Source organism: Pholcus phalangioides, unplaced genomic scaffold (assembly GCF_987345545.1).
Source record: "Pholcus phalangioides strain wild (caught in Gottingen) unplaced genomic scaffold, Ppha-v1.0 ptg000031l_1, whole genome shotgun sequence".
Lineage (NCBI taxonomy): Eukaryota > Metazoa > Arthropoda > Arachnida > Araneae > Pholcidae > Pholcus > Pholcus phalangioides.
In genome coordinates, this window is record NW_028301621.1 from 2,368,505 (window position 1) to 2,393,379 (window position 24,875).

Consider the following 24,875-nt stretch of genomic DNA (forward strand, 5'->3'; position numbering starts at 1 on the left):
ACAAGAGACTATGTTTTTATCAATTCTCGGCCACACACTTGAACGTGTCATAGCTTTGCCCGCTTTGTGGCTACCATGAAGTTCATCCAAGATTAATCTCCTGAATTGCAGAGGTATAAAAACTCTACTTCTATGTAATATCACCCCAGTCTATGAAGAGTTCGTCTGCTGAGCCAAAACGGGTGTAACTCTTCTGTGACAGCCTTTGGCCAGCCATGCTGGATGTATTTCTTGACTTCCACCGGAATAGGATGTTCATCGCTAGTAGCAGCAATTTGGTGAGAAGTTAACGGACTGTCATCAAACTGTCTCAATAGCAATACCACATCCATTGACACAGGTTCTTCATTACCCCTGATATCCATAGGTAGACGGCTTAATGTATTGGCATGACCAAGTTGTGAACCTTTCCTGTACTGTATTTTACATGAGTACAGCGACAAAATGAGTGCCCAACATTGGATATGTGCAGCTGCAACAGCAGGAACTGGCTTTGCTTCTGACAACAAACTGAGCAAGGGTCGATAATCTGTCACAAGTGTGAATTGCCAACCCAACAAATACTTTCTGAAGCGCATCACTCCAAAGACTAAAGCCAAGGTTTCTCTCTCAATTTGACTAGTTCTTTTTAGCCTTAAACAAGGATCTAGAAGCAAAAGCAACAGACATTTCTCCTTCTTTTGTCTGGTGAGACAACACAGCACCCAGTCCATAAGAGCTAGCATCGCATGCTAAGATAACTGGCTTATTCTCATTGAAACACACAAGAACTGATGAACATTGTAACATACCTTTAACACTTTGGAAAGTCGTCTTCTCCAAGCTTGTCGACTTCCACGAGTGCTGTCACTGTAAGAGCTTATAAAGCAGTGCTAACCTAGTCAATCCAAGGAAGGATGTAAGCTCATTTACATCTTTAGGAGATGGAGCTTTTTCAATCGCCCATCTTAGATGCAACTGGATGCAAATCTTTGCAAACCATCATTTTGGTGCCTCTCTGGCGTATAAGCTGCATGAGTAAAATTATCTTGGGGAAACTCACAGATTTTTGTATATGTCATGAGTGATATGGTGAGAGATAACATAGGCAGTTTAGTCATTAACATGTTCACGCTGGCGCCGATTTTCATGTTTTTTGCTGTGAGACGGTGCTCAAATTCATGCTTCACTTCATCTGGCGGCGCAGTATTATTGCATATTCAGTCATTGCATGTGCAACTGTTCATCCAGTAACATAGTGTGTGTTGAGTTTATAATATTGAATTGTTATGCTTTTACTACTGAATCTTTGTTTTATAAGTTATGTTTATCACATTGAGATTAAATAAAATAAATCCTACTTTTTTCAATTAAAATACATTAAATTTACATTATTAACATTTTCAAGTATATAGCAATTCTTTTTAGTTATTAAACGAACTATATTTTTGATGGTACGCAGCATCTGGTCAAACAGTCAAGTGTGATCCACCCCACCCAATGGGACAGTCGAGTGTAGCCCACCGCATGCCAGTGGGAACGTGTTACAGTCTTTGCAGCTGCGTAGCATTCTATGTTCTGTTTCGACGGGCTGTTAACCGTATATACCGGTCATCAGTTGCTGTAGTGGCGCGTGGCCGACCTTGCCCTGGTCGATGTCTAACATTTCCTGTTTCTTGGAATCGATTCCACAGCCTTGCAACAACACTTCTGGCGACTCCAACAGCGTCCGCGACACTGTGTTGTGTTTGCCCGGATTCCAGTCTGCGTATAACACGCCATGCCATGGATTCGGTAAATCACGTTGTTGAGACATCCTCAAGTCACCTTGTCTCAAAAAAAAAATACTGCGCAATCGAATTTCACAGTTACGGCAGTAAAACAGACTTTTCTGCAACATCCCGATTTCTGCCCTTATCTCCTTTTTCTGGTTTTTGATGTCATGAACTTTGATTTGCATATGAAGTTTTCTTCTTCCGTTTCCTGCTAGGCTTTAAATTATGGATGATTCATTTTATGTTATTTATCGGTATACATCTTTGCGTAATTTTGTTAAAACCATGTGCTCCCCTAATTGTTTTGAGCAGTGTATATAGATTCTCAGGTGACTAGAATGTCTAATTTTGAGTTATGAATATCAGTTGATTTTCAACCCTTTGGCATCCATCTAATTTTGGAATTAGAATTTTTATGTTTTCATGTGATCGGGGGACTGTGTCCTAGTGAGCGAAATTATATTTCATTTTAGATAAAACATTATGGTAGAACAAAAGATAGATAGACACAAGCAAACGATTTTTCCGTTTTTAAAAAAAAAAAAAATTAAACCATACCTTCTTTTCTCATGCAGCAATTACTTTTTCTAATTGTAATCAGGCCTATTTAACTTATAATTATTTGTAATTATTTCATAATTATCATTATTTCATCACCTTTACAATTGGTTCTAATCAATTTTTAGTATGGGGTCCCCCAACCCACCTCTTTTTTATATATGAATTTGAAAACGGGCTGTGTTACGCTTTTTAGGAATAGAGTGTGATTTTTTTTTTCAGAAGTTGGCGGGCCTAGTTTTGTGTGTGGGAGGGTCGTTAACAATCCAATCATTTCCGGGGGTGGGGGGGGGGGCTGGATGAATCGCATAGTTTTTTTTTAATTTGCAACAACGGAAGCCCGAGATAAATCCAGTCAGGTGGCTCTGGAATCCATTTGTTGGGAAATTTTTGTGACCCTCACAAGGCGGGGGGGGGGGGGGGGGGGGAGTTGATATGGCTCCAGGTCAGGTTTGCTGATAGGGATGTTGACAGGTTTCATTTCGGAGGCCCTGGATGAATCTCATTGTTTTTGTAGCATTAACGGTAAAAGTTTGCTATAAATCCATATATTGGGCCCATAAAAAATCTGCATATTGGCTTCCCGCTCCTTGGTTGGGAGCCCTTGAATTTTAGTCGTTGGTAAAATGAATATGAATTAAAAAATTTTTGTGGTCCTCATCAGGGGGGGGGGGGTACAACATGGACTCCAGGCTGGGGACCGTCATGGGGGAAGTTGGCACATTTTGTAAGAGTGCTTGATGAATCTCATTGGTTTTTTTGTGGCTTTAGGATTGTAAAATTCCTGAGTAAGCTGGTGCTTTCACATGCCAATTCTCATATCACTCTGACAAAGTGGAACGAAATAAGCAAGATATGACGTGAAGAGAAAAAGGGTGTTGCCACCGAAGGGTGCAGGAAGGCTTCCCCCTCCCCCAGTATGGCTATGTTCATAAGCTTTTCCCTGATATTTAATTTTTGATAAAAAATTTTTTTGACTGACTCACAAATGCAGATCATGTGACAGGCCTGTCATTTAGGCGGTGCAGCCCCCCCCCCCCGGCTTTTGAAAATACACTAAAAATGGTTTATATATACTGGGTGATCAGCGAATAAGCCCTTATTTCAAAATTAAATATCTCTATAACCAAGATCAATAGAATTATGCGGTAAACGGTACGTTTATTAGCAAAACTGTAAGAATGTTGTACAGAAATTTCGAAAATTTAGTTTTTTTTTTAATTTTTTAAAATTAAAAAAAAAAAACAAAACTGGAGATTTTGGGGTTCCGAAAATCCTCATTTGTGTGAAGAGAAACCCCTGCATTCACCTAAAGTTACTGCATGGGCTGCGGTATGCGCTAGAGGCATTATCGGCCCCTTCTTCGTGCAAGAAACGATTACTACGAACGTTACGTTACAATTTTGGAACAATTTGTCAGCACACATGGTACATGCCGCAGCCCATGCAGTAACTTTAGGTGAATGCAGTGGTTTCTCTTCACACAAATGAGGATTTTCGGAACCCCAAAATCTCCAGTTTTTTTTTTTTTTTTAATTTCCATGATGGGCATGACTCCTTAAAAACTCCTTACTTTTCATTTTGAAAATTTTGTATGAACCCATTGTAATGAAAGGGAACCAGAGATGGCAGCATGTGATCCTGAGATGCAAAGGTTACAATAGAATAAAATACTTAGAAGCCCATACAATAAACCAATCCTTCACATATTTTATAAAAAATGCTGACAGTCTTATATACAAAATATTCTGGTTTCTTTCTGACATCTCGATGTTTCGGGAAACGTTTGCATTGTAACGTTACGGCCGCTTTATAAAGTTGTGTTATTGTATTTACCTTTGTACAGTGTTGTGCACCTTTAGTTTTCGTAATTGTGCCCCTCTCTGTGATATTGCAAATCGACATGTAAATTTAGTCTTAAAACAGGCATATAATGACCTTACCTTTACGTCATACCTGTCTTCCATTTTGTTATCATTTTATATTTATTTGTTATTAATTGTACCTTATTGTGTTGTCACCTTTACAATTGGTTTTATGATTAGAGCAATAAATTTGAATTTGAATCAAATCTCTTCATGCACTTCTGGTATAGGCTACTTACTTTCTTTTAAAAATCTTACATACCCTATCAAGGATTTTTTGTAATTGAAGTAATATAATTTTTAGCCAAGACTATATTTGTGACATAATTTTACCAATAGTAATTTTTTCTCTTATTTTTATAGCTGGACGTATTATAATTGAGTTGTTTGCTGACATATGTCCTTTAACATGCGATAACTTCCGAGCTCTGTGCACTGGTAATTATATTTTGGTATATTTGTGTTTTATTTTTAGGTATGCATTATTTTTGTATGACCCTAAGCTGTGCAATCTTGAAGCAAATGAATATTTTGTTTTACTATGACAGGTGAAAAAGGACTTGGAAAGACAACTAACAAACCCTTGCACTATAAGGGTGTTCCATTTCATAGAATTGTGAAGAATTTTATAATTCAAAGTGGGGATTTCACTTCGGGTGAGAGATTTACTGTAGAATAAATTTATTGATCTGTAAATCATTATTTGCATTATGAAGTTTTTGGAATATGCATGTTGCTTGATTTTGATAGAATTCTTTTATCAATTGTGATTTTTATACTTGCGATTGTAATGCCAGGTTGTTGAGAACAGCATATCGCTTTCAGACCCTGGTGCCATGATTTTTTTCACTGTAGAATTTTTTTCTTTAGACCTCAGGGAGTTAAGCCCTGACTTACACAAAGAATTGTGTAAGTTTCGAGTTAGCCTCCAAAGTTCATATTCGCCATAATTCTTTCTCAAAAGGGCAGCACTTGAAGTTGAACTTTCAGGGGGTTTTAAGATGGCTTCCAGGAGAAAGTGCCTCCAAAAAATGTGATTTATTACATAAGATTTAGCAATGAAATTCTGGAAAAAAATTGTATGTGAAGATCAATATACTCTGCATCATCTGGGCTGAAAAAATTTGAATGAAGTGAATCATTTTTTCACAAATGAATAAATAAATAAAACATTAAAAATATATTTGAAAAAAATAAAGATTTGTTGACATTTATGTTTTTAATGCTTTTTTTGAGTATGAAAAATGCAAAAACAATTTAAAAATTCCAAAAAATTAATGTTTGGGTGTTACATGGATAAAGAAATGCTTTGTAAAACTCTGTGAATTTCTCTCACTTATTTATTTTATGTTTAACATTTATGACAGGTTTGATTGAGCCTTGCAGTTCATTCTATCCCCATATTTTAATGATGAAATAAGAATTCTTTGATGAGATAATATCTGTTGATATCTAGAATGTCTTATTATAAATAAATGTTAGGGATTTAGCAGAGATGCCTTTTTAAAGCATTAACTGCTCATCAATTAAATAATGAAATAACTAATTTATTATAAAACAAAGATTAACTTAATCACACAGAAAACACCACCATCATGCTACAGCAACTCACAAGCTACTCTCTATATTGGCGGGAAAACATCGTGACCGTTTTCTCTTGCTGCTACAGCAGCATCGCCACAAACAAAGTTCAGAGAGGTAAGGGGTGAAGAAAACATTACAGTAAATATTTGTCACTAATCCCCCTCTGAATGTAGTTTTTTTTTTTACAGCATATGCAAAACAAATTTCACACAAAATTCAATATATATATTCATATACAAAACCCCCTCTTAAACATGTAATGATCAATGTAATTTTCGTGACATAATGCAACTACAATGGACATGAAATGCAATATAAAATTTTGAATAAAATAATATGCATTATGCTGAATACAATGTCAGCAGCTTACAGCAATTTTGATGCTTACTCTCTCTTTTGGTGAGCATGTCAGCTGGCATATCCAAAGAAGCTAAATATTTTACATCGATAACACCATTTTCATAAATTTCGCGAACAAAATGGTATGCTTGCTTCTAGCATGAAACACAGGATTTTGCACAAGCTTTGCCGCTGATTGATTATCACAAAACAGTCACCTGTGCAGTTAATAAACGTGGAGACAGTTCACAGATGAAATTCTTCAAATATAGTCTCTTTCGCAGCTTCGGATAATGCCATGTATTCCGCTTCAGTCGATGATAACGCAACACTTTGTTATTTTCTGGATTCCCAGGTCACGGCTTCTCCAGTGAAGGTGAACGCGTAATCAGAGTATGATCTTCTGTCATTGATGTCTGAAGCCCAGTCTGCATCCACTTATGCAGTCAATGGCTTTCTCGAATGCTTGAATGTAAGACCTTGATCCATAGTGCCCTTGAGGTACCTCAGGATTCTCTTCACTGCAACCCAGTGACATTTTCTGGGGTTGTTGTTGAATTGGCTGAGAAAATTCTCAGCATGTGTGATGTCAGGTCTAGTTGCTGTATCTAGATAGATACATCAGCCAGCGAACCAATCAGACATCGGTACGGAACATCTTTCATTTCAGATTTTTTCACATCATTTCTGGGACACATGTATTTGGTCAGCTTAATGCCACTCTCCATCAGTGTTGATACAGGCCTAGCGTCTTGTATCTTGAACTTCTCCAGGATATCCTCAGTGTACTTCTTTTGACACATTTTGATAGTCCATGGTTTGTTCAAACTCAATGTCCAGACAATAATGCAGCTTTCCAATATCCTTCATCTTGAAAGAATTTACGAGATTATCCCTGATGATTTTGTGGTTCTCTTTGGAATTTGTAAACACAATTAGATCATCAACATATGCAATGATGATTGTTTCTGTGGTAGACGTTTTCTTGACGTACACACACTCAGAATTTAGAGGATGGAAATTCAGAGATTTCAATTTTTCATCCAATTTCTTGTACCACTGTCTTCCAGATTGTTTCAGTCCATGCAGTGATTTCTTTAACAGACACACACTTTATCAGCATACAATTCATCCTGGAATTCATCTGGGATTTCTCTCCATGTAGAGTTTTCATCTAAATCACCATTCACATATGCCATCACAAAGTCCAGTTAATAACCCGTGAGATTATTCTCAACTGCATAGGCAATTACAGTTCTGATTGAACTCAATCTTGCCACAGGAGAATAATTTTCTGCAAAGTCCACTCTGGACACTTGAGAGCAACCTTTAGCGACGAGCCTTGCTTTGTATTTTTCCACACTTCCATGGGGCTTGTACTTCAATTTTAGTACCCACTTGCAGCCAATCACCTTTTTGTTTCTTGGTCTATTGACGATTTCCAGATCTTTTTCTTGGGTTAAGACATCATATTCATCTCTCATGGCTTGTTTCCATTGCGCTCGATGTGGCCCACGTAAAGTTTCAGAAACAGTAAGATTATTATCGGTGTCATTGACCAGCTGCATGGCCTCATTATCTTGAATGATTTTCATTTGATACTTTTTTCAGGGTCTTCCTCTTTCCCCCATGTTCATGAGCTTCGGATGACCAGGTGCTCGCGCTTAAATGGAGGGGGGGGGCAGGAGATTCGTCGCTGTCTGATTCAGCTCCGTCCCCCTCACAAGAAGAAATTTTGTTCTCACTAGAATCAGATTATTATGACAGATTTACATCATTGTTGCCTCTTTCTGTGTTTTTGTTTTCATGACTATGTACAGGAAACGTGATTTCCCCTTTATTATCACAATTGCTTTCGCGAGTTTAGGTTGGAAATATACATTCGACTTTACCATCGGGAGGAAGATTATTTTCAAACTCGTCGATGAATTTTATGTCATGGCTTGCAATCACCTTTCTTGATTGCTTGTCCCACAATTGCTTTCAATTCAGACACATATCCAAAAAAATATGCTTGTGCGATCTTGCTCAAATTTGTCTTTTAATCGCTTGTTCAACACGTACGCTTTTTGTCTGAAAACCTTGAAGTAGGATATACTTGGCTTGTTGCCAAAAAACACTTTGTATGGAGTTGTCATCTCTTCAACAGCTCTCGTAGGTGCTCGATTTTGGAGGTACATGGCACAATTTACAGATTCCACCCAGAAGCTTGCGGGTAGCTTTGACTGGATCAATAGACATCTTGCCATTTTCACAGTTGTGTGATTCATATGCTCAGCGACACTTTTGTTGAGGAGTGTACGCAGCGGGGTTTTCTCTCTGAATCTCTTGCTGTTGCAAATATTGGGTGGATTGAGACCCATAATATTTCAGCCCATTGTCAATGCGAAGTGTTTTAATTTTTTGCCCCATTTGATTTTCCATTTTGTCCTTGAATTTCACAAATGCACCTTTCACTACTTCTTTTGTTTTAAGAAAATATATTTGAACATAATGAGATTTGTTATCAATCAATGTTAGGAAATATCTCGAACAACTTAATGAGGGGACTTTCATGGCACCAGACACATCTTAACGTCCAGCAAATTCTTGCTTCAATATCGCGACTCTTTTGGGAATGGTGTAGCCTTTTGCTTGCACTGGATGTATATCTTGCCATCCCTCAAAGAATAGAAATTTCCGAAGGACATACCTTGTACCATTCGTTTGGCTTTCAACTTCTTGAGGTCCCTCTCATTCAGATGACAATGTCTTTGATGCCACTTCTGAAGATCGGTGACAACTGCAGTGATTCTGATGTTTGATTGCACATAGTATAGGTCTCCATGGCGTTGCGCTCGTATGAGTACAGATCCATCTGGCTGGATGGCTCTTGCCTCTCGCTCGATGAAGATTATGGACTGGTTTTTCGCAGGTGCTTTGGACGTCGACAGCAAATTGCTTTTCAGTTCGGAACACGCAAAACATTTTTAGATGAATTGTTCTGGTCCCGCATCCATCTGGCACCTTGATGCGTATGGTTCCTTTTCCCGTCACTTCGGCAGATTCTCCGACGGCCACGGATAGCATGCAGTTTAGACCTATTTAAAAGTCACCAATTGCAGTTTATTTTATAGTTCTTTAAATTTTACCAACTAGTGCTTTATTTACCCTGTGCTTGCCTGCTTCAACTGGATTATACTGCCTTCTCTGTCTGCCAGGGCTTTAATCCCGCTTAGTGAAATAATATTGCTGTTTCTGGTTGTGGTGAAAACAGAGTTGATATTTTCAGTCCTGGGCAGGAGCCCCCTTTAACGGCTGGAGGAGCAAAGCGACGTCCAGCCTACAAGTGTAGTTACAAATAAAGTAGTCGGAAATTTTTTTTTTTGCGTATATATTACATTATATGCGTGAAAATATATATTTGCAATATACATTGCATAGCTGCCAAGTCTCTCAAATTTTCCGGGAGTCTCCCGAATTTTAACTTTATCTCTCAATCTCCCAAATTTTTACGAAAATCACAAAAAATCCCTAATTGTCCCTAAAAATTTTTACTTCATTTAAAAAGAATCCCCTCTTCTGAAAACAATTCCTAAGGAATTTCTTGTGGGGCAAAATGTCTTTTGCCTCTGCTTTTTCTCCCTTTCGAAATGACGTCACACGTAGTAAATGGGAGAATAGTGGGAAATTCCTTTTAAGTTTTATAAACCTTTTCATGGTAACAAGAAAAGTTGTTTGTCTTATCGTGCAGGGAAGTAGCTTAGCAGCCAATAGCCCTGGATAATAATTGAAGATTATAGTGACACGCATGTGGTCAAAACATTCTCTTTTGATGAAGTTACATAAGTGCTATAACAAAACATGAATACTGATAAGCATAAAGATACTTATTCCAATGAATTTCTTTTCATCAAACGTTCCAGAAAAAGGCTGACTTTTTATTTTTGTACAAGTTGTGTTAAGGACGTAAACATCGGTCATGATGGAAAGACTGACATCACCACTCATGTGAAATCAAAAAACATCAAGCAAGTATCATAAAAAGTCAGTGTTCTTCAAAAATTGATGGTTTTTTCCCTTCATCTTCCGATGATTTTGGGGTCATTCGCGTAGAATGCTTGTTCACATCGTTTCAGATTGAACACAATATTTTTTTTAGATCAACATTGAAGTTTTGGACTCCAATTTCACTTGTTTTTTGCATAGGTATTTAATTCCCTAGGGTTTAACTTCCATGTGTGTAAAATACCTATTTTATTTGACTTAAATTTTTGAGTAGGGATTTTGTTCTCTATGCTTCTACTTTTATGTGTGGAAAGTCCCTATTTCATTTGGAAAAATCCCTATTTCATTTGGAAAAGTCCCTTTTGTATTTATTAGGGAGTGGTTTTAGCATAAAATACGGGTCTGTGCAAAAATGTCCCTAATTTTCAATTTCAAAAGTTGATAGCTATGTATATTGTATTGTGGTGGTATTCATTTTTTAAAAATTAATATTCAGAGTTGAGGCTCGATAGCACATCAGAAGTTTTTGAAACTTGAGGTGATACTATACAGCAACAAAATCAACATTAGGTCGTCAGCTATAATAATGTTCATTTTACGGAGCTTGTAGACGATATCGAAAAAAATATTCAGATGATCAGATATACCTTCAGAGTCTTTTCATCTTTCGAAACAGCAGCTGTTTCAACAGAATTGCTTTTTTCACCGGCCCCTTGGACTTGTATATATCCTTGAGTTGCAGTATTTCACGTGACATAGTTCACTTGGGCTTACGGACAAAATTATGTTTGCTCTGCCTGGATCTATTTCTTTAACTTCTCTTCATCAGCTTCCATTACACCTTCTGAAGGCTTTGTTTCCTTTTCATTTGCCAAGTCCCAATGGTAATTTTTGGTAAGCACCGCTTTAATTTGTAGCTTCCATGTCTCGTAATTGTCTTTACTCAGCTTCTGTGCTAATGAGCTCTTACATCTCTCTCAGTACATGACTTGCTACGATACAAAGGCGAAAACTAAGCAGCGAACATGCGGGCAACTTTGAAAATGATGCGCAGCAGGTTACATTGCCTGGGCCTATAACCAGATTGTTGGAGATTTAGCAGAGATGTCGTTTTAAAGCATGAAATACTCATCAATTAATTAACGAAATAATTTATTATAAAACAGAGATTAACATGATGACATGGAAAACATTACCATTACGCTACAGCAACTCACAAGCTACTCTCTATATTGGCGGGAAAACATTGTGACTCCTTTCTCTCGCTGCTACAGCAGCACCGCCACAAACAAACTACAGAGGAGGCAAGCGGTGAACTTTTCTGTCTATCAAATTATTTCAGATTGCAGGTAACATAAACTCATTGTGGATTTGTTCTTCATGGAGTAGATGCATTAAAAAAATTCAGTTTTTCTAACAACATATTGTGAAGGGTTATCCCATTTTAATGCTCCAGTACAGTGTTACTTTGATACTCTGTAAAAAGTAATCAAGGGTTAACATAATGGGTGGTGAGACATTCAATCGATTGCAGAGCTTTAATTTGAAAGATTAATTAGCTCCCAATTCTGTATCTCTTTGAAACCTCATCTTTTGATATTAAATTTATATTCTTTAAAATATGTTTAATAAATGATGAATTTCATTTTTAGGAAATGGAACAGGAGGAGAGTCAATTTATGGTGGTACATTCAAAGGTAAATTTTATATCCCTTCGGAATGTTGCATTAGTGGAAAAAAATTGCTCAATTAGTGTTTTTATAGTAAGTATATTACAAAGTTAGAGAATTGAGATTCATTGTGCCTTCATCTTCCATGTAGGAGAATTAATGCATCAAAGTGCTGATTTAATACTTGAATAAACTTCAAGCACATTTTTTTTTTGACTGAATGTATTTGAATTTTCAGCCATCCCCAGTAAAAAGTTGCAAAAACTAGAATCTCTGGAATTTTTTTTCCTAAAAATATTTTTTTTAGGAACAGGACAGGAAATTTTCTTTGTTTTCTTATATATTTGCCTTCCTTTAGTTCTGGTCTTGTGATAAATATTGTAAAATTTTCTGATCAAAATTTTTATTTCTTAGTATTCTTTACTATTATTTAGTTTTGCAGAATTATAATTTTTGAAAACACTTAAATTGATTTTTTTTTCTCAATGTTGGGTATAAAAAACTGCATTTATTATTTTGTATGACCGTTCTGATTCTTAGCTTTAGTTTTTTGTAGTTCAACTTGTAGAACAACTTTTGTTTATAGTGCTTTATTATCAGTTTGAATAATTTTATTTAGGACAGTTTAAATTTAATAGTAAGTATATTACAAAGTTAGAGAATTGAGATTCATTGTTCCTTCATCTTCCATGTAGGAGAATTAATGCATCAAAGTGCTGATTTAATACTTGAATAAACTTCAAGCACATTTTTTTTTTGACTGAATGTATTTGAATTTTCAGCCATCCCCAGTAAAAAGTTGCAAAAACTAGAATCTCTAGAATTTTTTTTCCCTAAAAATATTTTTTTCTCCATACTCTTGAAGGAAAATATATTTTGCTTCTCATAAACTTGGGAAGTAAAATACTTGGATTATTGTGTACATTCCATTTCAATGTCATGCAAATATAGATATTTGCATTGATACCTTTTTATTATTGGCAAGTCATGACTGATGTCAGAGATCTTACCTAATCTGTCTTAACTAGTTAAAATATCAAATTATCCTTTTTTTATAAGATTTTTTTTACTATAGTTTAACTAAAAGTTGGGAGGTATCAATTTTCATACATGACTTTTATCCTCAAGAGGTATTTTTTGAATCAAAGTTTTTTACATTGCTCAATCAAAAAAAAAAAAACTTTTTTAGAAATGCATTCGATTTATTGTAGTGGGGTCTAGTGAGTGTACGTAGATCATAAGTGCCAATGCTTCCTAAAATTTTCCGGTCAAATATCTAATTCTTCCGATTTTTTGTATCTTCGTAGAAAAATCTCTTAAAGTCATCAAATTGAGCTTTATTTGAATGGAAAATCCCTAAAAAAATACTCTTTCAGTTCAACCCCGTTTTCTCAGGGAAAATATGGGGAATCAGGGTTTCAAGTACGAGAATCTGTAAATATGATAAGCAAATATGATCAGCATTCCTTGACGCAAGCTCTGAGTGAGATTCTAGAAATCCTTTAAAAGAAAAAGGAAGGCTCAAAGAAATAATGATTGCTCTGGTTGAATAAAGTTAGCATGTTCCAGGCAGTGTATATATGATCAGCAAATATGATACCAAAAGCAAGCGAAGTGGCTAATTATAGCTAAAAAAATGAGGGCAGCGAAAAATGTGTCCAAGTAAAACAGGATTTACACCGTTGGCAATTTGTTGCTCATGGTCACCCGTTTTAAATTTCAAAAAGTGTCCAAATTTTCTTTTATTGGTTTGACATGTTTTCTTTAATGCAGAATGTGTCATCACGTGATAAACTATCGATTTTTCAAGTCCATGAATTGGCACCTACGACGTAGATATATGGTATTGGATATTTCTCAAAGATGTTGAGATATTTTTATCTTATGTAACAGCTTGAAATTCCTTAAGCTGAAAATATGTTCATTAATCGTTTAAGTGCTCGTTTTCAGATGAAAATTTTGAAGTCAAACATGACAAACCATTCTTATTATCAATGGCTAATAAAGGGAAGGATACAAATGGATCACAATTTTTTATGTGAGTACAATAGAATTTTTTTTACCCTATTTTTTTATTATATATTAAAAAATTCATTTCTTTACATATAAAATTTTTTTTTTGCTTTTCTGCATGGGAGTTTAATACTTTTTATGTATGTAATCACAGACCCAGTTATGGCAACATGCAAGAAGCAGTTTAATTAAGACATTGTAACTGAAGTGCTATTAAAATCTAGGTTAAGGTGTATGAAAATGAATACTGGTGTGAAATATTAGATGTTATTGTAAAAATGTCATTCCACCTCCATATAAATAATTCAAGGATTCACAAAGCATGCACCACTCTTGGAAGATGGATTTTCATGTACAGAGATGCCAAATAAACTCTGACATCTTAATCTGTGAAATTTGAACTGATGATAAAAACGACTGTTTTTACCCTGTCATATTCCTTGACGCAAGCTCTGAGTGAGATTCTAGAAATCCTTTAAAAGAAAAAGGAAGGCTCAAAGAAATAATGATTGCTCTGGTTGAATAAAGTTAGCATGTTCAAGGCAGTGTCTGTCCCAAGGCAGGAAGACATCAGCGATATGTTGAAGACAGACTAGGTCTGACCCCTGATCAAGCTGGACCCAAGCAAGTCCTGTGCTGAAGACCCTCGGTGAACGTTCACTGTACAGCTGGCTCCCCCCACCTTTTTCTTTTATTTATCTGTCATCGTAATTTGTATATATTGTAATTAATCTAGGATTTTCTTTTATCTGTTCTTTTTTTTCCTTTTGTTAACATTTTCTATGTATTCTATTTACATTGAAAATAAAGTTCCCTGACACTATCCAGCCCCTTAACCGGAACAAGGGCTGAAATTGACGAATGTCTACAGAGTCTGGGTTGGGTGGTGCGCGGTTTAAAAGTAAAAGTGTCTGTCCCTGTGAACGAAACTTCATTATTAATTTAGCTGATGCGAGCCCTCGAGAATCGCATTTGCAATATTCATTTAGCTAGTGTTGATAGTTAACCAACTATTTTGAGTCTGATTAATAAAAGTCTTTTATAGAATAATTATGTATAATAAATAATAAAACAATTGTATCAAACATTTTGCATGGTGCCGAAATTGGATTAGATCCAGCCAGCTCAGTGAGATCCGATTGCTTGCACCTGGATTCATTGAATTTGTGTTTACATTAGATCAATACAGGATTCAATTCATATTCAATCCTTCATATAAATATTGTAATAAACAGAATCTATGTAGCATTGAGTGTGTTATCCTTGTTTTGAGAGAGATAGTTAGTTGATAGTTTGATTTTTCCTTCAGGAAGACAATGATATTTTTGCCATTTTATTTATTACTTTAACTCAAAGATTATGAATTTTGTCTCTAATTATGGTAAATGGTATTGGGGACTGATTTTTACTTTTTAAATTAAATTTGCAGAACTACACAGCCTGCTCCACATCTGGATGGGTAAGTGTCAGCCATTTGTTGTTTCAGTTCATTTTAAGAGTATCGTGAAAAGTGCTGAAACTTTTGTTAAGTTTCTCTAGTGTGAAATTTTCTTTGTTTTCTTATATATTTGCCTTCCTTTAGTTCTGGTCTTGTGATAAATATTGTAAAATTTTCTGATCAAAATTTTTATTTCTTAGTATTCTTTACTATTATTTAGTTTTGCAGAATTATAATTTTTGAAAACACTTAAATTGATTTTTTTTTCTCAATGTTGGGTATAAAAAACTGCATTTATTATTTTGTATGACCGTTCTGATTCTTAGCTTTAGTTTTTTGTAGTTCAACTTGTAGAACAACTTTTGTTTATAGTGCTTTATTATCAGTTTGAATAATTTTATTTAGGACAGTTTAAATTTTTTATGCCTTTATTTCTAGCTGGAAATGTAAATTTTGAATGTTGCTGAATTTTGGTATTATATATTAATTTTTTTTTTTTTTTTTTGCTTATGAATTTCAGAAAGCACACAGTGTTTGGGCATGTAATATCGGGCCAACAGGTAGTTATGGAGATTGAAAATCAGAAAACCACCAACTCACGCCCTTTAAAAGAGGTTGTCATAGCAAACTGTGGAGAATTGGTGTTGAAAGTGAAACAGAAAGGTGACCACAGCTTTATATTTATTTTTCTCTTCATATACAGCAAAGTTTGCTTACAACGTATCCCTTAGGAGATTCCAGAGATGTTTGTTATAAGCAAAAGCTTGAAATAAACTTATGAACACTTGTATATATGCAAAAATAAATTATTGAGATTGTCACTGTCAAAATGAAGGTATGCATCATTATTAAATTTAACATAGCATGAATATATCATATTACCCTTCATTATCGTTCTTGCCATAAAATTTGGGGTGGGGGGGAGCAGCAGCTTTTGTGAACATTGGAGCATGGTCTTTTCCTGGCATGCAGAGAAAAGTCAAGGCTTAATAAGGATCACAAAATATATTTAAAAAATGCACTCAACATACACAACCCAGTTTCTATCGTCACTGAGGGCAATTTACTGCCATACTGTCAGAATTAATTATTCCGAACCTTTAAGTAATGTGTGTATTGTGTTCAAATGTCATCATTTAAAAAACTGGTACCAATTTATTTCATGTGCTGAATAAATAAGAAAATGATAGTTTTTCACTTTAGAGAATATGTTTTGCCTAGGAATTTGTTAACTATAGTAAATAGATCATTTAGTTATTTCTTTAATCGAACTATCGTCAACCTAATACATGTACAAAATATAGATATCAGATACTTTGCTTTTTGCATGTTGACATTAAAGAAATATGCATCACTATTGTATCCAGACATTACATTTTGTTATGAAATTCTTTAATTTTTTATTTTCCAATCTTACACAGGTGATCAAGGAATACAAAAATACTTTGCGACTTACTTATTTTTCTATTTAACTCATCTAATCTATGTGAAAGAATATATGTAGCTATATCTGATAGTTTTAGTTAATGAAGATTTACAGTAGCAAAATAAAGGACTGAAATGTAAAGAACAGATAGGGTTCAAATAAGCTGATTCAATCGATTCCTATAGGGTAAATATTTAAAAAGTACCCAAAATCTGTGCATGCGCACTGTGCACTGTCTTAGACTTTATATCAAAAAGAGTAAAGTATTATACCAGAAAAACTCCAATCATCTCACAAATGATTTCTGCAGAAGTTTTACAAACTACTACAGGAGTAGCTGCTAAGAGTATCACCCTGTGGGATCAGAAACTTACTAACATGGTCCTTGTTTTCGAAAAGTGTAGCAGAGAGACCATCTGGAACTGTCTAGTCAATTTAATGAGCTCACCCTTGGAAATTCCAGAAATTATTAAGGGGATGCACAGGACCCGTGAAAGTCTACAAAACATTTTTTGTTTGTTTTTGTTTACAAGCAAAAGTTGAAAAAATTTTAAAATGATCATACACGTGCCCTAAAATGTTCGTTTAATGCAATGAACTAGCCTCTGTAAGATATGTAAAGTGGAAGCATTTTTAAAAATTCAGAAACTTTAAAATTTCAAATTTTATAAAATTTTTCAAAATTTAAATTTTAAGAAAAATTTTAAATTTCAATGGATGTCTACCATTCTAATTCATTTTATGCACCTAGGCAAGGGACACATATCAGACAAATTTCATGGAAATGGGAAACAGTTCATGAGATATCATGCGTGCAACAACAAAAATTGATGTTTTAAGAAAAACGTGTGTAAAGATTGCAAAGTATAAATTTTTATGAAAGTATTTTTTTCTGAAACCCAATACCATAGATTCATAAGAATAGCCTCAATGTTCAATAATATAATCATTTTTTAACATTGCCATCTTGCTTTCATACTTTAATTTGCCATTTTAATGCCTTGAGATGCTTGCGGCTTCAAACACTCGACACACAGCAAGTTGAAAAAAGCCACAGATTGGAGAACAAATGAGGCAAAAATTCACTTGAATTTATTTTAGTCTGTATTATACATTTAATTTGTGCTGCAAATAATATTTGAGACGAATTAGCAACTAACCCAAAAAAAACTGGCAAAAAAAAAATGAGTTCACATAATAGTCGAGGTCTCATTGATTTTTGACTTCGTGGTAAAAAAAAAATGTCTCTTTTTTTTTTTATGTATAACTATATAGTGAAGTTAGCAGAGTTTGTGGTAAGTGTGATACAAAAAACATGATTGCAATTTTGTTTTAGAAAATAAGCACTAGTGTCCAAAATATGCAAAAGTTTGAGTAGAGCAAAAAGTTTTCGACAATCATCAGCAACAAATCCCATTGCATAGACATGCAAGTGCATAGCACATTATGATTGGAAGAAAAATCTTGAAAATCAAGTTTTTCTCATTCACTAGGTGTAAACTTATTTCTGATAACCAACACCACAAAACAGGGTTTAAGCTGCGGTCGAATTTTTCGCAAAATGCGAAAGAAAATCTGAGAATGCAAAAGTAGTAGTAGCCAGTTTTGCAAAAATGCGTACAGGAGGTACGAAACAAAAAGACATCCAATCATAAACCATTAGCATTGTAGCATTTTGCTAAAGCTTTTCCCCCATTTTTGCTGTTTTGCTAAAGAAATTTTTTATCTAGCTTAAACCCTGTCACAAAATCACACACACCAACACTACACGTAAATATGAATTTTGCGTTATTCCTCTGTTGTTTTCAGTGATATTTAAATAGAATTTTCCCCATTTCATGAAAATGGTTTTATATTCATTGTTGAGATTGCAATCACACTGATAATATTCACTGAAGATATGAACTGTTGCAAGTACATAACTTGAAGTGCTTTAGTATGTTCAATACCTTCACATCTTCCATATTTTTCCTATACAACAACACACCACACAATCTAAGTTCATGTAACTTATACATGTTTTAGTATGATTAAAGAGTGATTTCACTGAACAATAAACTGCACTAACAAATAACCACTCATGAAAAAATAATTGTGATATAATTATAAACTAAGTTGTAATGTAACACAAAATAACATGATATACTCGCTGATGCACGTGCACAAAATTCATATGTAAAAAAAAAAAATGTAACAGTTTTTTTCCTTCAACTCAATGAAGAGAAAGGGAAATGCCAAATGAACGTGGATGCAAAACATACGACCACATGGTTCAAAGTCTCTTTAAACTATTTTTTAAACTCTTTATTTGAATTTTTCATCACACATATTCCCGATCGATTTCTACTGCTCATTCTATTTCAATTTCTACTGCTCATTCTATTTCGATTTCTACTGCTCATTCTATTTCGATTTCTACTGCTCATTCTATTTCGATTTCTACTGCTCATTCTATTTCGATTTCTACTGCTCATGGAACAAAAAGTGAGGTATCAAAATGTTCAGGAAGATCTGTAATTTTTGAAGAAAAAAATTGATTTTTTGATCATTCAACAGTCCTTTGTCCCCTTAGGAGAAAATGGTGGAGTTGTTGGGGACAATGGTATATTGTTATATAACAAGCATGGGTTTAGGAAAGAAAAGTCAGGTTTAACCACGCACCTTTCCTTCTACAATCATGTGACTGAAGATTGAGGTAAGAGCAAAAATGTATGTTGTCTAGCTGGATTTCCAAAAATATCCAATCAGGTTTATCATGGCCATTTGGGAAGCATTCACATAAAATCGAGATGAGAGGGAGCTTGTTGAATTGATGAATTTTTATGGTTGTGGGGATAGGTCACAGAGAGTCATGTGGAACTGGGAATTTGAGGAAAAACAGTGATTGTGAGTGTAACATTTAGAAATTTGAATTATTTGAAAAAGCTTATTTATATAAACTTATATTTTCTATTGTTTATGTAATTTATTGTGATGATAATAATAATAAAGTTTATTTATATAGCCAAGAAAGTCAGAAGTGAGTCTGAGTCAAGTTCAAGTAGCCCTGAGAATGAAAGATCTAGGTCAAAGAAGAAGAAAAGGAACAGCAGAAAGCTTGAGAAAAAGAGCAAAAAAGAAAAGAGAGAAAAGCCATGCCCCAGGTATTTTAAAGATCTGAGAGAGATGAGTAAAGAAAATAATGATAAGGTGTATGACATATTAAATGCAAGCCTACAATAAGTTTGCTTTCAAATTTTGCTGTAACTTCAGTTTGCTCTTTTTTTCCCTTTTTATAAGAATGAAGAAATTTAGGAAATTCTGTGCTGTGTCTGCATCGTTTTAATTGATAGAATCTGAAATTTTTTTCAATGTCTATTTTCTTCCTGTTCAAAACATGGGAAATTTGTGTTTCTGTCATTTTTTTAGCATTCTTTGACAAACAGCATTTAGTACTACAATTAAAATACTCAAGGTATGATTCTGAACAACAAAATTTTTTTAAATACTATGATAATTTGGGAATTCTATTTTTTTTCCTCTTATTTTTTTTTATCTTTTTTTGTCAATGATGTTCCTATTTTTCCTGCTTTTTTCCCCAAATGTTCACTTCTAGGCCTGACTACATTTCAAAAGAATTTGATGATGGTGGAAACAGAATTCCATGCCTTGTGAATGCACTGGCGTACTAGCCCAATATCGGGTTTCTTTAAGGCACTGCTTTTTTGTTGTTCCTTTATCTTTGGAACTCATCAATTGGGTCAATAAATTCCTTGAATAATCTTGAAATGGCTCGATTCTCACATTGCAAAAGGTTGCAAAATCTACATTAATCCACTTGGTATTAAAGACAACGTTTTTTATTTCTGTATGCTTTGGCTTTAACATCATTGTTCTGTGGGGTTTGAACACAGTGCCGTCATAATGCGGGGGCCCAATCATTCATGGCTTGGGGGGGGGGGGGCCTCATGAAAATTAGATCTGGTCAAAAATTGCGAACATAAAAGTCTCACCAGGCAGAGGGCCTAAAAATATATTTTTTAGGCTTTGCCCTGTGCTCAGAATGCTCTTGAGACAGTCCTGTTTGAACATAACTACAAAAATTGTGTTGCTAATCACTAGTGATTAGTAGGCATCTATAACTACAAATATCACTTTACTGATTACACTAGTCTGCATTTTTGTCAGATGATGTCTTAAACGTCAGTGTTCCTGAATAAATTTTTGATGCTGATTCCAGAAATGACTTCCATTTTTGTCTATCACGTCAGGTTTTTACAAAAAATAAGTCATGTTTTCAATATTTTAATTAATGTAATCAAAAATCAATCACACTTTCATACAAAGTATTTGGTTACACACTTTAAAAATACTGTAAAGAACTGTCCTAATAATTTCATGACTATTCTTTAATTGCTAACTTTCTTGCAGATCCGCCGTCATCAATTCTGTACCTCTTCAACATCCAACAATAAGTGAGATTTTTTGGGGATCTACGAGCGGTTCGGGCAGAATATTTTCAATCCCAGGAACAAAAATTTCTCCACTCTCGCCAAACTCCCACAATCCAATGCTTTTGCTTTGCCCGACTGTCCCACTCACATAGAAAACAAGGCATTTTTGTGTACCCAGCTTGTTGTCCTAATAGTATTCCTATAACTTTGAAGTCATCACAGATGAGCCATTTGTGCAATGCATACTGAATATTTCTTAATAGTTCCTTCATGTTTTCGAATGTCTCTTTCATTTGAACTGAATGGGCCACAGGAATGGACCTATACACATTCCCATTATGCAGTAACACACATTTGAGACTCCTCTCGGAGGAGTCAATAAAAAGTCACCACTCAGTAGGATCATGTTCAATACCATAGAAGTGCATCAACTTGTTAGAGTTATTGCAGTAAATCAATGAATCTTTCTTTGAGAATAAAGGCAGTAGTTCTTTTTCTATGTGTTTGTACCAAGAAAAATGTTCCTGGTGCCAGAAGATTCTTACTTTTAAGCCGGGAGCCAAGTAGTTCTGCAGATTCCTTAGCCAAGTTCAGATCACGTACTAGGTAATTAAGTTCACCTCTGGTAGAACCGTTGTGAATTATGTCATCTTTAGGCTCATAGACATCATCACTATCATCTTTGGAGATTGCAGCATGTTCACATTCAACATTGTCTGCCACGTTCTGTAAAGCAGCTGGAGGAACAGGGCAGGCAATTCTTGTCCATGTGGAACTGGCCTAATGGTTGAAGGAATGCTTAGATACACAATTTTGTTCTTATTTTTTACATTGCACCCCTGTACATTAATTAAGCAGAAGTAACAGTCATCAAAATTGACTCGGGTCGAATTGAGAACGAACTGTACGTGATAGAAGAAAACTAAGAACAGTTCTGCAATCAGCATAAAAAAGTGAGCTAAGGACAGTAATTAGTTTTCAATCATCTGATATCATGCAGACTAGTGTTATTGACTCCATCTAAAGTAGTACAATAATGTTGTAGATCTTCAATCTAGCTGTATGGGGGCCATGTAGCTATATGGTTTGGTAAAGTGTGGGTAGGGGGATGGTCGATGTTTTCTCCTCAAAAACTGACCTGTGTATAAGCTGATGCCCTCAAATAAGTAACAAATTAAAAAAAAAATACTCTGCTTATATTTGCGTATGTACGGTAAATGAAAATTATGACTCCCGATCTCATTTTTGTGAATAGCAGAATTCCAGCTCATGGAAAAGGTTTTTTCTTAGCTCTAAGGATTTAAGCTGCAGATGCTGTCACTTCCTTTATGATTGTAGTAAGGAACTGTAACACTGTGTCTCCATGATAACAAGTAGAGCAAAGTAGAAAAAAGTTAGTCACACTACTTATAAAACCTTTATGAGATGCACTTTACACAAAACATCAGTCTATTCTTGGAAACAACATTTAGAGAAATATCTGGACCCTTGTTTTTTTGGTTTGCCAGCTTCTGTAATTGTAATTTCCATATAAATCAGTATGCAGTGATTTATCAATGAACTTCTGTGGGGTTTTTTCCTCCATAAAGTGTTGTTTCTTGAATAAATGAGTTTTAATTTGCAATGTAAATAAAATATTTTTGAAATTTCATAATGAAAATTTACATATATTAAATAAAAAAATCTTCATCTAAAACTAGTGAGTTTTTTTTTCTTCCCCATTTGATATTTTGTAATTTTTGTTCATTTATTTATATTTTTTAACAAATGTGTGTAATTTTCTAGGGTTGATTCAGTTTTAAAATATGAAGAATCATTTGATTGCTCAGTTGATCCTGATGAAATTCCTGAAGTACCTGCCAATAATTTCCTGATGAGGAGATCTCCAGTTCGGGATGAAAATCGAAAGTAAATTTTGCATTCTGAAGCCAAATCTATAGACTTTATAGATTGGAACTAGGGATGGGACAAATAGTGATTTGGCTGAATATCCGAGTATTTGGCTAATGTTTTGGCCTTATACCAATTTTCCTAAAATTCATCAATTATAAGTAAAATTGTTTCTAATTGGGAAAATAAAATTTTTAATCATTTCAAATGATTGATATTGAATTTCAATTATTTAATTTATATTATTTAAATAACTATTTAAAAAAAACGGGTGGTTGAAAGATTTTTATTAAAATGATGCTGAGACAATCAAATTTAACGATGATATTTAAAAATTACTTACAGAATCAATTTCTTTTTCAACGCTTGTTACAATTTTATATCTAATCAAGAAAATGACAACCATTATTTACTCAACTAGATGCATCATAAAATTTAAGACTCGTTTTCTTGTTTTTCCTCCTTACATGTTCTTTGCCCTTTTTGCCTCTTTCAGTAGCTCATTGCGTATCTTGACTAGGTACATCCTTCAATTAGTGAACTTGTTTAATTCATGCTTATTTCCACATCATTGCAGTAGAATTCTATTTTCGGATTCATGTTTTACTTATCCTAGAAATTCACCCGACATAAATTCTTTCACAGAAAGGGATATACAGTGGATCTCCCGCTTATAAAGTTTTTCAAAAAACCGTCATGAAAAGCGTTGTACACAGGAAAACGCTTGAAACGGGAAATCTTTATCAGTATTAGAGTTGAGACCACGAAAATAAGTCACATTAAGTGGGAAAACATTATAAGCGGGATCCACTGTATATATACCAAAATAAAATATATGATCAGTAAATTTTTAATTTATGCAAAAAATTCCAATTAATATAATTTCCTTAAATTAGTTTGTTGTTTAGATTTACTCATATTTGGACGAATACTTCAGTATTATTTGGCAGAACCGAATATTTGGCAAAAGAGCAGAATACTGAGTAGCAGCCGAATATTCATCCCATCTCTAATTAGAACTAGACAAAAACCAGTTTGGAGTAGAGGCTGATCATAATTTTGGAAATTAGGACAGAAAACTGCAACATACGCATTGTGTAAGAGCTATTAGCTGAGCTAGGAGGCTGTCCATGCGCAGTCCCATTCAGCATTCATAGATATGCTGTAAGGAATGAAAATATCTGTCCTCTGTAGTATTCCTTTGGGTAAGAGCACAAACCATCCCAAGATGGTCTCTCTGGGTGGTCAGCGGTCATGTCTGCCTGTCTGTCCTCTGTAGTTCAATGGTTAGAACACTCGCCCGGACAGAGATTGGTGGTTCGATTCCCCACAGAGGAATGTGAATTCTTTTTCTGAACAACATCTCGATCTCCGCTTGGTGATTCAGGCTTTCGTACTTCGTATGAACAGCAGAGAGTGATCGTTTCTCTCTATAACACATTGTGTATGGTGTTAAGACAAATTGGATCCACCGATTGGCAATAAATGAAAGAAATAGGCTTATTAGTGTGCTCTGGGGTGTGAGTTACTCCTCCAAATCAGTTATCTCATTCAGTGTGACAACGCACAGTAGATTTGTATAAGCAAAATACTGTCAGCTTGATAAAGAATGAAGAAAATCTGCAGGTCTTTCTCCCTTCCTCTATTCCTCTTCCACATTACGATGCAACTATTATAATTTCACAATAACAACCAAAAGAAAAGTTAGTGATTTAGCACTGGGTAGAAATAAATACAGTAAATTATGGTAGTTAAACGTCAATAGATTTTGATGGAAATTTGCCTTCTTATTTTGATGTACCATTGCAAAGTTTTATCTCAGTGTAGTTTATACAGGGTGGTGCAAAATGAACATTATGGTTTATATGCTTTATAACTTTTTTTATTTGATATTGCATTTTTTTCTTTTGCTTCAGAA

At 34.7% G+C, this 24,875-nt stretch overlaps 1 protein-coding gene across 2 annotated transcripts in view; it reads left to right on the plus strand.

Annotated features, from left to right (window-relative positions):
* LOC149066997 (uncharacterized) overlaps positions 1-24,875 on the plus strand; it is a 79,217-nt gene that overhangs the window by 7,598 nt on the left and 46,744 nt on the right. For both annotated transcript variants that reach the window (XM_089253051.1, XM_089253050.1), the window contains 8 exons: positions 4,541-4,615; positions 4,726-4,833; positions 11,740-11,784; positions 13,708-13,795; positions 15,200-15,229; positions 15,729-15,871; positions 19,639-19,777; positions 22,853-22,975. In XM_089253051.1, the coding sequence (XP_089109177.1) occupies positions 4,541-4,615; positions 4,726-4,833; positions 11,740-11,784; positions 13,708-13,795; positions 15,200-15,229; positions 15,729-15,871; positions 19,639-19,777; positions 22,853-22,975 (751 nt within the window). The remainder of the gene's footprint in view (positions 1-4,540; positions 4,616-4,725; positions 4,834-11,739; positions 11,785-13,707; positions 13,796-15,199; positions 15,230-15,728; positions 15,872-19,638; positions 19,778-22,852; positions 22,976-24,875) is intronic.